Source organism: Melanerpes formicivorus, unplaced genomic scaffold (assembly GCF_026170545.1).
Source record: "Melanerpes formicivorus ecotype bairdi unplaced genomic scaffold, bMelFor1.0.p_v2 SCAF_10, whole genome shotgun sequence".
In the NCBI taxonomy this organism is placed as follows: domain Eukaryota; kingdom Metazoa; phylum Chordata; class Aves; order Piciformes; family Picidae; genus Melanerpes; species Melanerpes formicivorus.
Window position 1 is genome coordinate 14,712,796 of NW_027142362.1, and position 15,382 is coordinate 14,728,177.

The 15,382-nt window shown below is 38.9% G+C and overlaps 1 protein-coding gene across 3 annotated transcripts in view; it reads right to left on the reverse strand.

Moving 5' to 3' along the window:
- Nucleotides 1–748: 748 nt before the first annotated feature.
- The window catches only part of ATOSA (atos homolog A), a 48,853-nt gene continuing 34,219 nt past the window's right edge, over nucleotides 749–15,382 (reverse strand). For all 3 annotated transcript variants that reach the window (XM_068143862.1, XM_068143864.1, XM_068143863.1), the window contains exons 7-12: nucleotides 14,828–14,907; nucleotides 14,010–14,118; nucleotides 13,006–13,164; nucleotides 11,178–11,246; nucleotides 10,183–10,382; nucleotides 749–4,595 (exon numbers count right to left, since the gene is read on the reverse strand). In XM_068143862.1, coding sequence (XP_067999963.1) covers nucleotides 4,442–4,595; nucleotides 10,183–10,382; nucleotides 11,178–11,246; nucleotides 13,006–13,164; nucleotides 14,010–14,118; nucleotides 14,828–14,907 — 771 coding nt within the window. In that variant the 3' untranslated portion in view covers nucleotides 749–4,441. The remainder of the gene's footprint in view (nucleotides 4,596–10,182; nucleotides 10,383–11,177; nucleotides 11,247–13,005; nucleotides 13,165–14,009; nucleotides 14,119–14,827; nucleotides 14,908–15,382) is intronic.

Sequence of the window (15,382 nt, forward strand, 5' to 3'; positions counted from 1 at the left end):
GAGGGATCAGATGAATTAGAAGGTATAAATTTTACTTAAATGAATACACATGCCCACTTTTCCTGCACAAAACCTCTTTTCCTGGCCTCTTGCACTGGTTTCCCAGGATTTTGACCTCTAGCCCTCCCACCATGGTGTAGCACCGGAGTTCATATGCTCTCTGGCTCAGAATCAGCGTCTGCTTCCCACCCTGTATTTCCCACAAATGGGCGTGGTGAAGCACAGCTCAGGGAGGATGGGCAAGGACAGGCTTTGTGTGGTTAAGGTCTAGAAAACAGACTGAGACAAGGCAGAAAAGTCAAGCAAAACAAGCCATAAAGAAAATTCTTTTGCAACAGCTGAATTTTACTAAAAGCTGCCCCAGCCAGTAGTTGAAAGTTTTTTGAGACAAGAGATTAATCTGGAGCCCAGGACTGGGTAGTAGCAGAGAACTCAAGGAATGTGCATATCCCTCATTGAATATGGGATACAGCAGAGCAGATTGCACAGCTAAGTTCTTTACCATAAGGGTAGTGGAACACTGGCACAGGTTGCCCAGGGAGGTGGTTGGGGCCCCATGCTTAGAGATATTCAAGGTGAGGCTTGACAGGGCTCTGGGCAACCTACTTAGTTGAGGATGCCCCTGCTTACTGCAGAGGAGTTTGGGCTAGATGACCTTTGGAGGTCACTCCAACCCAGACCATTCTATGATAAATCACAGAAGACACTACAGAGCATTTTTTCCCTAATGACAGAAAAAGCACTAACAGTGGGTGTGCCACCTTTACTTCTAGCAATTCTAGAGAGAAATGGTCTGAAGGTGTAAAGACCAGCAACACATAGAAGAATGATCATGAAAAGGATGGAGTTCATCATAGATTTTGAAAGTAACCAGAATAACAAAGCACTGTCAGGAGACAAGTATAAACTTCATGAATTTCTTTCAAATCTTGTAGAAAATTAATATGAGGGAAAATACAATTTTGAGGATTCAGCAGTTCCTTCATGAAATTAATTCTTCAAGGAAACAACTATACAATGGAGAGGAGGAAGAAGTCAATTAAGAACCTCTGGAAAATCACCAGTTCTTCAGTGGCCTCAAATAAAATAAAGCATACAGAATCTAGGTCAGGTTTTAAAGGATCTGCATCTCAAGTAGATATGAAGACAAAGGGGGCAGAGTCATTACTGAAAATTACAGAACAAACCTTGTTAAGACAATTCATAATTAAGCATCACAGTCATTTTTCCTCAACAAAAAGGAAACAGACCACATGGAGAAGAGAGAGAAGGTGACTAAAGTTCCAGATGACTGTGTCATTACTAAGGCTTCTGAGACTTCCCTATGCAAATTAGGGACACATACCTGGATGAAACTTTAATGCAGTGAATGTAAGTTTTGTTGGACATAGCTATCAAACGTTCAAACAACAATATTGTGTTTAGTAGGGTTTCTCTAAGGGCTTCCCAAGTCCAATATTGCTCATCAGTTTCACTGGAGACCCAGAAAATGTACTACTGACTTCATTAATATTAGCAAAGAGAACTACAAGAACACTATAACCCTATAACCAAAACAACACAATTCAAACAGAAGATAGAATATAAAGTCTTGGGTAGTGGGAGAATGAAATTCAGTAATGAAAGTAAGTTACCATGCAGGGAACAAGCAGGTAGGGCACCTCTATTATACTGGTTAATAAGGTGAATGCAAACTGACATCTCCTGATACTGAAAAAAATCATAATAATGGGATGTATGAAGAGGACTTTAATCCACAATACATATCAAACAGTCCTAGTCTAATTGGTACAGAGAGGCCCTGCTTGGGACACTGTGTCCAGCTTGAGGCACTTCAAGACATATTCAGACCAAAAGAAGCAAGCAGAGACATAGTGATGGGGTGTGCAGCAAATCTGTGAGGCAGGACTGGTTGAACAGTTTGGGTTTGCTTTACATACAGAAAACAAGACTAAGAAAGGAGATACAAGAACTAAATTGTTTTCTCTGCTTCTAGTGAAAAGGCTGAGTAGTATTTGACTTCAACTACAGCAAGATTTAGTTGAACACTATAAACAGTATAGTTTATCTGGAAGAGATTATTGGGAGCCTGCATCACCGGAGACCCTCATAAACCACACAAACATCTGTCAGAAAAAATGCTGTATGGTTGAGCCTATGGAGGAGTAAAGAGAAGCAGCAAATAACCTCTCAAAAATTAGCCTAGTCTTTCTTCTTAGCATACACATAGATGATCAAGTGGAATTCAGTTCACATTTTATGACATTCAAGCCTTTCTCTAGGTGTGTCCCTCCCTAATAGAGAGGGGTAACTCAGATCAAGGTGTAAATGGAGAATGACCGAGTTAAATCAGACTTGTGCATGGGTCATCTAAGATCACTCTCATTCTAAATCCATACAGGTACTAACTGCATTTTGACTATTTAAGTAAATACAAATTTATTTCCTAGATATGACTTGTAGGGACCACACATTCAAAATTCACACTTCTCCACTGTTCAAAAACTAATGAATTACTCTGAAGGGAGAAAAGGATGGCTTGAAGGAATAGTTTTAAATTATCAAGATACAAACACTACATATTGTCACTACAAAATAAAAGGTTATCTACTACAGGTGAATTGTGACTTTTCATTAAAAGTGTGTCCTTTTCTTATACTTTTTTTTCCCCCATCAAGTAAGCAAGCAGATGTGCAGCATGGCACAAATAAATACTTTGAGGATATATGCTGTTTGCTTATGACTCAATAGTAGCTGCAAACAAACTAGGACACATTCTCATTATACTAGTCTAGATGCTAATTCTGTACACAGTACAACTGCAGTTGCATTTGACTCTTCTGCTACCAAAAGGAACCTTCTCTCAGTTTTACAGGGCACACAAGTGACTAGAAACTGCAGTTAATCTCCTCTTGTACAGTTTTTCCCAAGTCTCTACAAAAGAAATGCTAGCTAACTTCTGAAAACCTAGTGTAAGAGAGTGGAAAAGAGTGCTGAAGTGGGGAAAGGACTCAGTAATTCCTGTGCTTTGGCCTTTTGTAACAGTCATTTGAATATACAAGGTAGCTGATAAGTATCATCTGGAAAGTCTGGTCTCCTTGCCTTTCCCTGGCAGGCTTCCTGGAGACTTCATGATACACTGACTTCTCCTCTTTTCTAGTGGCAGTGCTGAACATACAAGATTCTCCATAATCCTCCTCAGATAAGCACACTACAGTCCCAGATATGAGAGCCACCTTTCATATTACTGACACTGAAAACCTACAGCAATGTAAAGAAAAACATGTGAACCAAGGTAAAACAACTGAGAAACTCCAAGGTCTTCAGCAAGCATTGTAAAGCTTCATTATTAAATATATACTTCAAACATAATCAAATGCATCTAGCTTTATTTATCTCAGTTACACAGTTTAGTACTTACCATAAACTGTCTGACTGTTCTGTTTTAGGAATACACAGAGGATTGGAAAATATGTATACACCCAAGGTAGCATTTCTAGTAAAACTTCTTATGGCCACCTAGTGGCCTAAATGGAAGTGACCTATTAAAAATATTTAGGATTACATGAAGATCCTCCTTATCTAAAAATAAAACAAAAAGTACAAGTTTCATATATTTGCATATATTTAAGATATAAATACTCATTTGTTTGCACAGTACAGCCTTTAACACAATCTGAGAAATCAAATGGGGGAGGGCACAAATTGTATGTAAGAAAAACTAATGGAAGAAAGCGAAATTAAAGTGGTCCATAAGGAAAGAGAGAAATGGAGGGAGCAAAACATGAAGCAAACCAATGATCTGATTGCATGAGTTAAGTAAATAAACAATCTGCACTATGGTTGCAAGTGTTGTTAAACCTGTATGTGAGGAACAAAGGAAAAAAGGTACCATTAGGAAGGATGCAAAATGCTTGCATAGTATGAAATGTTGTGGAAATTCACCTGTTGTCCCCATTTTCAATAACTTAAATGAATATCACTTAAAACATCACACAGATTAAAGACATCTGTATATATTTCAGATTTCCATATTAATGCCAAAAATACATAGTATGATTTTACATAGGATTTATGCTACATTAGAACACTAAAGACAAACATCACTTGAGTATTAAATGAAACATTAAATATTAAATAACTGAAAAATAAAATAAAAAGTGTAAACACTAAACTAACTTGGGAATTTGCTATTGCAACACATCCAATGAAGTGGTTTTTAAACAGTACAAAAAGATTAAAGTATGCTTCCAGTCTACTTGGAATACACAAAGCTCATTCCAGAAACCTTTTAAAAACTGGTCCAAGATCACATAAGAACCTTCTCTCTCAAGCGCTATTTTCATCCCTTTACAGACTTAACTTTATACTGTCACCTCTACCAATCTGCTCGTAAGGAGTTATCAACAGTAAAACAAACACTTCAGTTTGCCATTGTTTGCTAGCATCTTGGTGAAAACTGAGGATTTGTTGGAGATTCAGTGTAAGATTTGAGTTCGTATGCAGCGCCGCTATCAACTTCCATGGATTTCCGGGAGAATAGGAGCCTTACATCTCTGTGGAGGTAGATCTTTCCAGATTTGGAGCTCTGGAACCTGAAAAGATACAAATACCTGTATTATCTAACAAATACCTGTATTATCTAATCAAACCAAAAGATCCATCTTTAAATACTGTTTGATTAAGGGCATTCCTTTAAGAGATTAAGGGCAAAGAACCATTTCCACATAAAAATTAGTTAAAATGAAAGAAGAAAAAGTAACCAAATCTTTTCCATCTACTTTGTTTCCTTCAACCCTTTTGTTTCCATTCCTAACCACCAACATGGTGTGCGAGCTTTAGAAGTGCTATGGATTATCCGAAACTCACGCTGGAATTATGTACATTGAAAATGAAAGTTCTCAGCATGCTAGGAAAGCAAAAAGTGCTCTTCAGTAAGCACTCCTGAAAATGCCCAAAGGGTGGCCTAAGCACACATAAAAAGGAAGGTTCCCATATAAGCAAAGGCATAGAAACACATCAAATATGTATTCCAGTGCTAGCTATCATTCAGACATGTTTCATTGCTGCCTTTACGAATGTACCAGCAGGAAGTTTACTAATGCTTTATACCACATGCCAAATCTAAGTTCAGCTCCATAAGCAGTAGGTACAGGCGTCTCTGCAGGCAGATGGGAAAAAAACACACCACAAAACCAACTTTTTCACACAAAACACAGATCTGTTTAAAAGAAATTATAGTTCACTGGACTAATCACTGAAGTAAACAGCAGCCAATTCTTGGGCTCATTTATCTTTTATGCTGCAGCTGAATAGCCTAATTCAGGTTCTCCAAACCTGCCAAGAATGTGACAGTTCCACTTTCCCTGTGATTTGACTAATGTATATAGGGAGATGGAATCTGCATTTCAGAGAACTGTATTCTGCAGTCTTCATCTGGCAGAACTCCTTGATTTCCTTCCCTAAACCAGGAAATGCAGGAGAGGTTGAGGAACATTCTTTATGGCAACTGAACTTAATGCAGCTATCACTATGCCAATGGAAGGGAGAAAAGCTATTGCTACTGTAACAGAAATAGAAAAGAAAAACTATTGCTACTGTAATGACAAAATGATACCATTACAAATGCTGAGAGCAGTACAGACTGTCCTACCACATGTATTACAGAATGCACAGAATTTTAATAAGCATTCACTTATTGACCCCATAAAGCAAAAGTACCATCTCTAGAATAAACAGTCATAATCAGACTGTAATTCTGAGAGGTACAGCAAAGAGACAACTACAGATCTGTCAAGGTTTAATCCCCATACTCACACAGAGAAAAACTCTGCTTTCCTAGATACAGCTGTCAAGGGCATTAAATGTGGCAGATCCACAGCTCCCACCCATCACTATTTATTTGCTCAGTGCTGCCAGTCCTTTAGCTAGTAGGCAAAGGGGAGAATATTCTACCTTAAGACAAGACTCTGGAGCAGAGCACCAGATGGAAGAGTGAAAGAGACCAGGGAAAAAACTGAACACTACAAACAGTTAATTCAGCAGGTAGCTCGTGAGGCACTTCAAAATGAAGTTATACATTTATAGCAAAAGTATAACTGAAATTAATTCACTCAGAATAAACAGGTCTAGTTATCAAAGTCCCATCATAAAGCAGAGCTCAGTTCCCATTTTACACCTGGATTTATCAGCAAATAATTAGCAAGGTCTATTTTTCAACTGCTTGAGCTTACTGTTTTCTATTAGCAAGAACTGAATTCTGCAAGACTCCCTTTGCCCGGTAAATAACATTTCCCCATAGTGTGGCTTTACCGAGAATAACATTTCACAATGACTGAAGAAGAATGAGTGAGAGAAAGCAGCAGAGTTCAAGGGATTCTTCTCATCTCTGCTTCCATCACCAGAGGAATTTTACTTTGAGAAACGTTTATCATAGTAATCAGGGTTTAAAGTGTTGCCTTTCATACATGAAAATACACTGGAATAAATCAAGAGACAACCATTACGTACACCCTTGTGGGATGGTGATGGAGCAGCCTGCATGGGACTGGCTCCAGAGCTGTGGCAGCTCCACTAGTTATGTAAAGGAATCAAGGAATACCCAACAGAAGCCTCTGACAGATGGTGTCCTGGGAACAGTAACAATAGACAAATACAGGAAGGCTTAAACACACAAGTATCAGATGAGCTAGAAAGCCTGGCAGAGGAAAGAAGTGATAAACACTGCTGAAGAATGACAAATACAAGCACAAACAGCCTATAGACATTTTACAGATCACCAAAATTCACCAAGAACAGAGTAAGACACAGAAACAGAATATAGCAGGGCGATCACAAAACCACATGTAGCAAGACCTGTTTTGCAAGTGGAAAAGTCTATGCAACACAATCTATGAAATCTGTAAGCAAAATCATTAGTGACAAGCACACAAAGTTTTTAGATCAGGAAAAAAAATTGTTGAGAGATCAGAAAGATTCAAAAGGAACTAGTAAATCAGTAATAGCAGGCATCTGCAGCTCCTACCTTGCATGTCTTGCATGCCACATTAGGAAAGCATTTTTTTTAAGTTTCTCAACACCCTGAGGAATCACTTCTTAAAACAATCTGTTTCAGGCTCGCCCTTGCCCTCCACCAAGCCTTCAGCAACAACAATTATGTTCGATGCAATTAAAAGAGGCAACACGTCAGCAGCTGAAGCCCTTGACTAAAGTTTGAAAAGCTGAAAAATGCTGAGCTGTGGACAGGTGAAATGCTTCGTTGCTTTTTGTAGGGGGTGCCAAAATGTAAGCTAGAAACCAGTGGTCATCATGCTCCCAATACAAGGTGTGAGCAGAGCTGGACTCAGCTCTTGTGCTCCTATAGTTTAAGTTCCAATACAAAAACCATTGCTTCGCATGCAACAACAACAACAACAAAGAACATCCCCAAAGCATCATTAAGTAGTTTCTTGAACTGCAAGTACAACTCCGATTTTCTTGGAGTGAATAAGGCTCTGCTGGCCATGCAAGCTACATTCTATATCTCAATAACATAGAGAATATGTCTGTGGGTACAAAAACAGTCTAATGGTGTATCGAATAGTATCTCAAAACCACAAAACTGCACATACAATAAATCTGAAACTTTAGCAGAGTGTTGCAGAAAGTCTGGCCTCCAATGTTAAGTTCCAGACCTATGCAAGCATTCTTGCTGAATTACCACTTGAAAAGAAGCTTTCATAATGTGAGTGCTGACACCTGTGATTAAAGCCTCACAACCAAATCCGACCACAATGCAGCTCACTGGTGGAGACTTCATTTGATTTTTTTCAGCAAAATTTGCACATGTAAGATTAAGATGCTTGTTTTCAACTCCTGCAACTAAAACTGAAAGGCTGCTCTAAGCCAACTTGATTAACTACCCAAAAAACTAATATTTAAAAATTTTAAGGCTTTCATATAAGATATTTCAAAACTACAAGCATCAAAACGGGTACCTTTGTCTCTCAGCAGGTATCAGAATTAGGAAGCTCATGAAAGAAGACTCCTAGCTATAATAGCTGACAGAGAGGAAAGCAGGTTTGCCTTCAAACAGAAGTAATTACTGGGTCTGTCTGCAACAAATTTACCAACTACATTAAAGAACAAACTGCAAGGGGACAGAAATCTACTCCTCTTCATCCTATAAGCAGATCCAGTCATAGATTTTTGCACAGCTCTGCAGCTGATGCCTGTTCCCAGTTTCCTTTGCATCAGTTAGCTCCACATCACAAGTGAACAGAGCCTTTTGTTTGGGCTACACATCCTTTTTCAGAATTTGCTCAAGAATAAAATTTTTGGAAAGTGACTAAGTTAGACGTGGCAATTTAGTGCAGCCTGAAAGGATGAATTTCAATCCAAGCTAAAATTCAGAATAAAACCACAGTTGAACAGCTTCATCATGATGCTATATTCACACTCCAGTAAACAAACACATTTTTTATGACTGTCAACTTTCATTTAATGGCAAAACTTGGCTTGGAATCATTGCCCTAGACAAAGTTGTGTTTCAAAAGTGTGCTAGGTCAATGATACTAAATATGGAAAACAGTATGTACCAGAAGTAATTCTGGCAATTCTATAGTAAGTTACACAGAAAAGTGTAAGAGATTCGATTTTGTTCTGCTTGCTTGCTTCAGAACATCAGTCACTATTGGGTTTCCAAGTGCTGCAATAAAAGCACTGGGTCTGCAGGTATGTGGTTGGTTTACTACAATAGTGCAGGAAAAAGCCTGCAAACTGCAGAAGGCCAGAGTGCATCCATTACTCCTCCTTTGTTTCAAACTGCAGTCTCCAGAATATCTTGAAAGCAGTAATGCAGTATCTGGTTTCAGGCAGTGCTTTGTAAATCATTTAAGGAAGACTGTGTGAATATTTCATACAGTGAAAGGCATTATCAGTGCTATTGCATCATGAAACAGGTACTTACATTTTTACCACTAAACACTGTACTTACTGATCACATTACAAGCTTTCCTGGTGGAGAGGCATGTGTGTAGAACACTGGGCACCTTCTCTAACTGCACACCTAAAAGTTTTTGCTTTTTCCCATGTAATATCCCCACTCAGTATTTCCTGTATCCTCAAAAAAGTAACATTGATCTAGCCAGAACTAAATCTCTCTTGCTAAGAATTAAGCTCTATGACGGTATTAAAATACTTCAATGCCAAAGAAGAGCTTCATACTTTAAATTTGATTCTCCCAAGTAGAACCCAAATTATTTATTAGCTTTTCTTTTTCTGTTGTCTAGCTTGAAGACTAAGTTAGAAGACTAAGTTAGAAGACTAAGTTAGAAGACTAAGTTAGAAGACTAAGTTAGAAGACTAAGTTAGAAGACTAAGTTAGAAGACTAAGTTAGAAGACTAAGTTAGAAGACTAAGTTAGAAGACTAAGTTAGAAGACTAAGTTAGAAGACTAAGTTAGAAGACTTTGTGGCAGTTTAGGCTGGGTGCTTCCTGGACTGCCACGTAAGTTATACCTCCGGTGTCCCCGAGTGTCCAACTCAGTAAGGTGGACACAGGGAACAGTGTATTTCATACCCATAAATCCTGCACCCTATAATTCCATCTGCAAAGTCATTCTCTTCCTCTTTCTTCCCTCTCTGCTCTGGTGGGAGATGCTCCCTATCAGGTAATGGTGGGGGAGTATCTCAAGGCCTCTTAAGCCTGTCTAGACCTAATACCAGGAGGAGAAGGTGGGGGGCAGTCTCAGACCTGGCCAGCCTGAGACTAACCTAGCAGTCGGGATGGGTCAGAGAACAACAAAGAGCCCTGGGGGTTTTGGGTATACCCTCAGGTGAGGAGAAGGGAAGTGTTGGGAGGCTTTTGGGTGTGCTACAGGGGACTCTCTATGATTTGGGATTCTTCTCTCACTGTGCTTTGTAGCTTCTGTAAAACACTTACTGCTTTCCATTTAAACTTTCCATCCCTTTTGCAATCCATTAGTGTCAGTGTCACTCTTTCGTCCCTTTCAGGGGCCACAGAGGATCTGTCTGGCCTCAAACCTGCACAGCCTTCTCTTTTGAAAAATGAGCCCGTACACAGAAAGGCTGGATGAGATTTATCAGGAGACAAATGTTGGCAAGTACTTGCTTTTTGTGGTTTTTGTTTTGGGTTTGGGGTTTATTGTGGTTTATTCTTCTTTTTCAATTCCAAGGAGCTTACCTCAGATGTATGAGGTAGCGTAGTAGCCGTTCTTCAGTCTGGTGACTGTTTTCTTTGTTGACAGTTCTCTTGATTTCTCGTCTCACAGGAACAGAGAAAGTTCTTTGCCGTAGGAATGTTTGATGATTAGCTGGCATTTCTCTCAAGTCATAGATCACCACAAACATCTTCACCACAGTTTTATTAGGGTTAAATAAGGTCTGAAAAGACAACCAGTTCAGTACAATACTCTTCAGAGATGACAAATTTAAGAAGAAAACCAACTCCACCTGCCAAAAGAGTCACCAACCTCTAGGCACTCTGTTCAGGTGCTATGCATCAATGTTTATATAGAAACATTGTGCAGGTTTTCAACCCTTCAGCTACTAGCAATTCCCAACACAACTTAAATCTCAATGAAACACTAGTATGAGACTACTGCTACTGGGCTAATCAGCATCCCCATTTTTTTGTTTATTTTTCCAGTCAGTTTTTTGTCTACATTTTTCTGGACACACACTGCTCACAGGAAGCACAGTAGTGGGCTCAGCTTTGAAACCTAAATTACCCATGTGGTATCCTGGACTGGGGGCTTTAAAAGTGGTAGGCTGTTAGTTCTAAGCAATGACTGTGATCTACTTTCTGATTTTATTACAAAAAAAAAAAAAAAAAAAGGTTTGTCAAAATGTTACAAAATTTAGATGCATCTGAATCTTAATCCTTTTAGGAGGATTTCTTAATTTGGACTGTGACTTAATTACTCCCTCAAAGCCACAGTGTCCCCAGCAATTCTGGATTTTCAGTAACTGTTTTCAGGTCTCTTCATAGCACAAAGGTTGCAAGTCTTTTTTTTTAACCAGCAAGTTATACAGATTTCTACTTTGAATCACTACAGTACCTACAGAGATGCACATTTCCACTGCTAGCTTCATGCTAATCTCCAATAACCTCATCTCCTCTGCATGACTTTCTTGATATTAGTGGTTTCAAGGCACCTGTATCTGTTGAGTACGTACCACTTGTATTGTTCCTGAAGGCGGTACCCGATAACCCCTTTTACCAAGGGACTCTAAAGTAATTACACCCTAGAAAAGAAAGGGACAAAAAAGGACACACATTCAGTTCACAAGGAGATACACAAACAAATCCAGACATTCTATTCCTGTAATTTTATTTATTCAAAAAGCAGTCATGTATAAAAAGTATAAGTAGAAAGGCAGTGTGCTTAAGATGCAGTTAAAAGTCAGCAGTAGGGGCCTTACAGATACTTTGGCTGACCGTTAAAAGCTGTGCAAGGAGGGCTATCTTCTTCTCTGCAGTCACAGAGCTATGGTGAAGTAGAGCTTTCTTTTCAAAGCAGCTTGATGTTGAAGTGTAAGATTGATGCCCTCTGTGTTTTTACATCAACTATAAACGCACAAATACTACTCCATATCTCACAGAACTAAGTTCTGCTTTTCAAAGGCAGCAGATGCACTTAACCTTTCATTCTAATCCAAACTTTGGTAATGATGACATCTTTTGTCCCAGCTGTTGATCCACACAGCACTCAAGCGTCCCACAGGGCACTGTAGCACTGCTGAGACCATCCTTCAGGTACTTCCTAAGAGCATAGGTTTGATTAACCTGCAGTACACAACTCTCGTACCCCACTGAACTTGACTTCACAAAAAGAGAATCTCAAATGAACAACTAAAGCATCAGAGAAACCAGCTATACAAACAGAAAGAGAGTGTTTCTGACAATAGAAGCACAAATGTTTATTAATCCTGGGAGACTCACAGCCATATTACCATGTTTGGGGCATGTGGGAAACCCTGAAACAATGAAAGCCAGCTAGGAAAATAAGCAATGCTACTTTAACATCAGAATCCCTTCACCTTCTGGAAAATCACATGAAATTACCTAGAAAGATGAAAGCAAACCAACACTTCTTTGCAGTGGTCCAAGGGAGACACGCACAAGTTTAAACACTATTACCCAAACTTAATTTGCAAAGCCATTTCAGAATTCAGAAATATGATAAATGCAATGAATTTGAAATGCAAGTATTCAGACAACCAAGTATCCAATGCTTACATGTTTAAACAATTTACCATATTTTAAATAGACACAACACCTATAAAAGCCTCTAAACATTAGATCTGTCACCCACATAGCACTGAGGTTCCTTAGCAGGCATTTAGAACAACTCCAGCCCTCTGATTCAATGCTAGCACACAAGACATCTTTTGCTTTTTATGAGGAAGCACTTTAGACATTCCAAAACCTGCACTGACATTGAAGAAATGTGGAACACAATTAGCACACAGATACTGAGAACACAAACACCATGTCAGGGTGAACCATACAGCTGCACATTATGCTAGCTCAAGCAATCTTTGCTTTAAAAGAACGGGCTGAACAGCTTTTGAGTAAGGTCATCTTCAGCAACTGTACCTTGCCTGCACCTAAGCCACTTGCTGGCAGAGTGGTTAGTTGCCCAGGGCAGCTGCTTGCTGGGATAACAAAACAGATCCTGTTCAGTACAGCTATTGCCTCACTGCCTATTTTAAGTTAGGTGGATAACAAGAGATAGTGCGGGTTGATCATTCCCAGTGTGAAGGGAGACAAATACATTCAGTATCCCAAGATGAGAGCACAGTTGGATGGTGGGCCAGAACATTAGGAAGAAAAACACCATGTAGAGAAAGGAAGAAGAGCAAGACAACTCCATCATCAACAGTTGAAAATAACCCAGGTCCCTGCAAATCCCTACTTCCCTGAACCCTCTAGTCACCAGGCTCTTGTTCTTTACCTCCACCTATTAGAATTCATTTAAAATAAATCCAACCACACACTTACCATGTAAGGAGAAGGTGCATTATCATCTGAAACGCTGTAGAATGACACTTCAACTGGCAGAGTCATGTGCGTGGGACAAAAGACTCCACTTGCTCCCACTTCTGCTGTGAAACCCTCCACAACGCCAAGCGGGTCTAAGCGAAAATTCAGGACAGACTCCTGAACAAAGAAAACACACATAGCTTTGGATGGGGACACCTCAAAGGAAAGACAGCAAAACTAACCAGCAAACAAGGAAATCAGTTTATGTAGGAACTTAAGTGACCTACCAAAAACCAACCAAATAAAAACAGACAAAAAAAAAACCCAAACCAAACAACCAACACTGAGGCAAAAATGATGATGAACAGCAGAATATTCATCAACATGGTAATAGCTTTAAGAGAAAGTGCCATCCAATTCCTGCCTCCATCTTACTGATGCAAAACCTCAGAATTTTACCACAGCAGGACCTCTGCATGACTTTCCTTGACATATGCTGTCTAGGGAAAAAAAAATAAGATCTAGAATCTGTAACTTCCCTCAACCTATTCACTTCATCTTTCACAAACACTCATTAATGCATCAGCTATTCATTGGTGGTATCTAGTATGCTACATGAAGTGAAAACCTGGAGGCTACACTTCAAACACGTTTACTGTAGTGATGCAACACAGCTTTTTGAGGCATGTTAAGTAGACTTTAAGAGTGAAAATGTAAATCCTTTTTTCTAGGTATGCACATTGCAAACTTGAACAATTGCAGGTTGCTAAATCTCATTTCAGTCAGCAGAACACATCCTAACTTGACCATAGTGGAGAATAAAGGTTATAAGCAAATCACTGTATTCGAATCTCTGAGACAGAAGATGTCTGAGGTATGAAATATGGGCCTTTACAATTGGAAAGTAAAACAAATTTTGTACAATTATAAACTTTTACATTGTAAATTAAATTATTCACAGTAGTGCACTTTTAAAAGCACTACAGAAGAATACCACAAGAATCCTAGAGAATATGCAATACCTCAAAGTTTCCCAGAAGGCTAAGACTCGTTACTGGTGGAGCACTAGAACTTAGAAATGGTTTCCCATGACTTTCTGGGTCACTTTCTCCATTTATACATTGTTGTGGGCTATTAAAAAAAAGACAGAATAAATACAAAGGATAAACACACATGCTTTTGTCTTCTGGGTATGAACAGCTCTAGAAACAATCATTTACTTATTGCAATACAAAATGCTGTCCTAAAGAAGTAACAGTTGAACATTGCCTGTTAATACTTTAGCAAAACATTTTCTAGTTAACTGGAAAAAAAATACTTTCACAAGTTTTACATTACAAGGGGTAAAGACAATAAAAAGTTTAGGTTGTTCATTACCTCTGTTAGGAGGTATTTTTGTCTCATATCCTAACACTTCCAACATCAAACTACCACACTAAAAGCTGTTTAGGTTATCTGTATTAATACACCTCTGAACAGGTTTATGCAAAACGTTTAACCCATTCAACTCTAAGAACAAAGCATGACACAAAAATAACACTGATTTGAAGGACCACTGACAATTACTATCTTTTTGGGTTGAAAATTCACATGTATCTTACAGCATACCTACTATCACACAAGGGGCAGAGTTCATTGCCAGCAGCAGCTCTCATACCATGATTAGGTTCCAGAGCTGTGCTAACTTGAAGACTTCTGGGGCAATTAGGCTGCCAAGCCTTATTTCAAAATAAAAGATTCTTTTGAAAGGCACTCATTTTTTGTCTTTGCTGCCATGCTCTGTTGCATACATTTTATGTCCCCCAAAAATTCTTCCATGTTTCTGGTAAATCAAGCATACCTTCTTGCAGATAAATATTTTAACTGCAGCAGTGATGAATCCAGATCAAAGCAACCAGATTGTGTTTTCCTCTGAGGAACCTCAAGAGCAAAAGATAATTTGAGAATTACCTCTAGCAAAGACAATTTTGCCAAGTAAGCAAAAGTTTGCCAGGAACTTTTGACATCACAAAAGTGTAAAAAAAGAGCAGAACTGACTTAAGTCCTAAACATTCAAAACTTAATGAAGAAAATTCTAAAATTAGTAACAAGATGACTGTGAACTGTGGCTAAAACTAATTGCTTAAATAAAAACTCATTCCAAAGGCTGAGGTCTCTTTGGAACCGTTCAGAACATTACTAATAAACAGGCTGTAACAATTTCCATCCAAGTTCCCTGAAAAATATGACAGCCTTTACAAGCCCTGAAGAACAAAGCATATCATGTGCTGATTACAGAACATCACTGCTTCAGTACTTTTAATTGGGACTGCCTTTTTCTTTAAAACTGCCAACAGCCTACCAAGAACCGCAACGCTTCCCTAGTGCCTTTGTCTTCTCAGAGCAGCTTTGCATC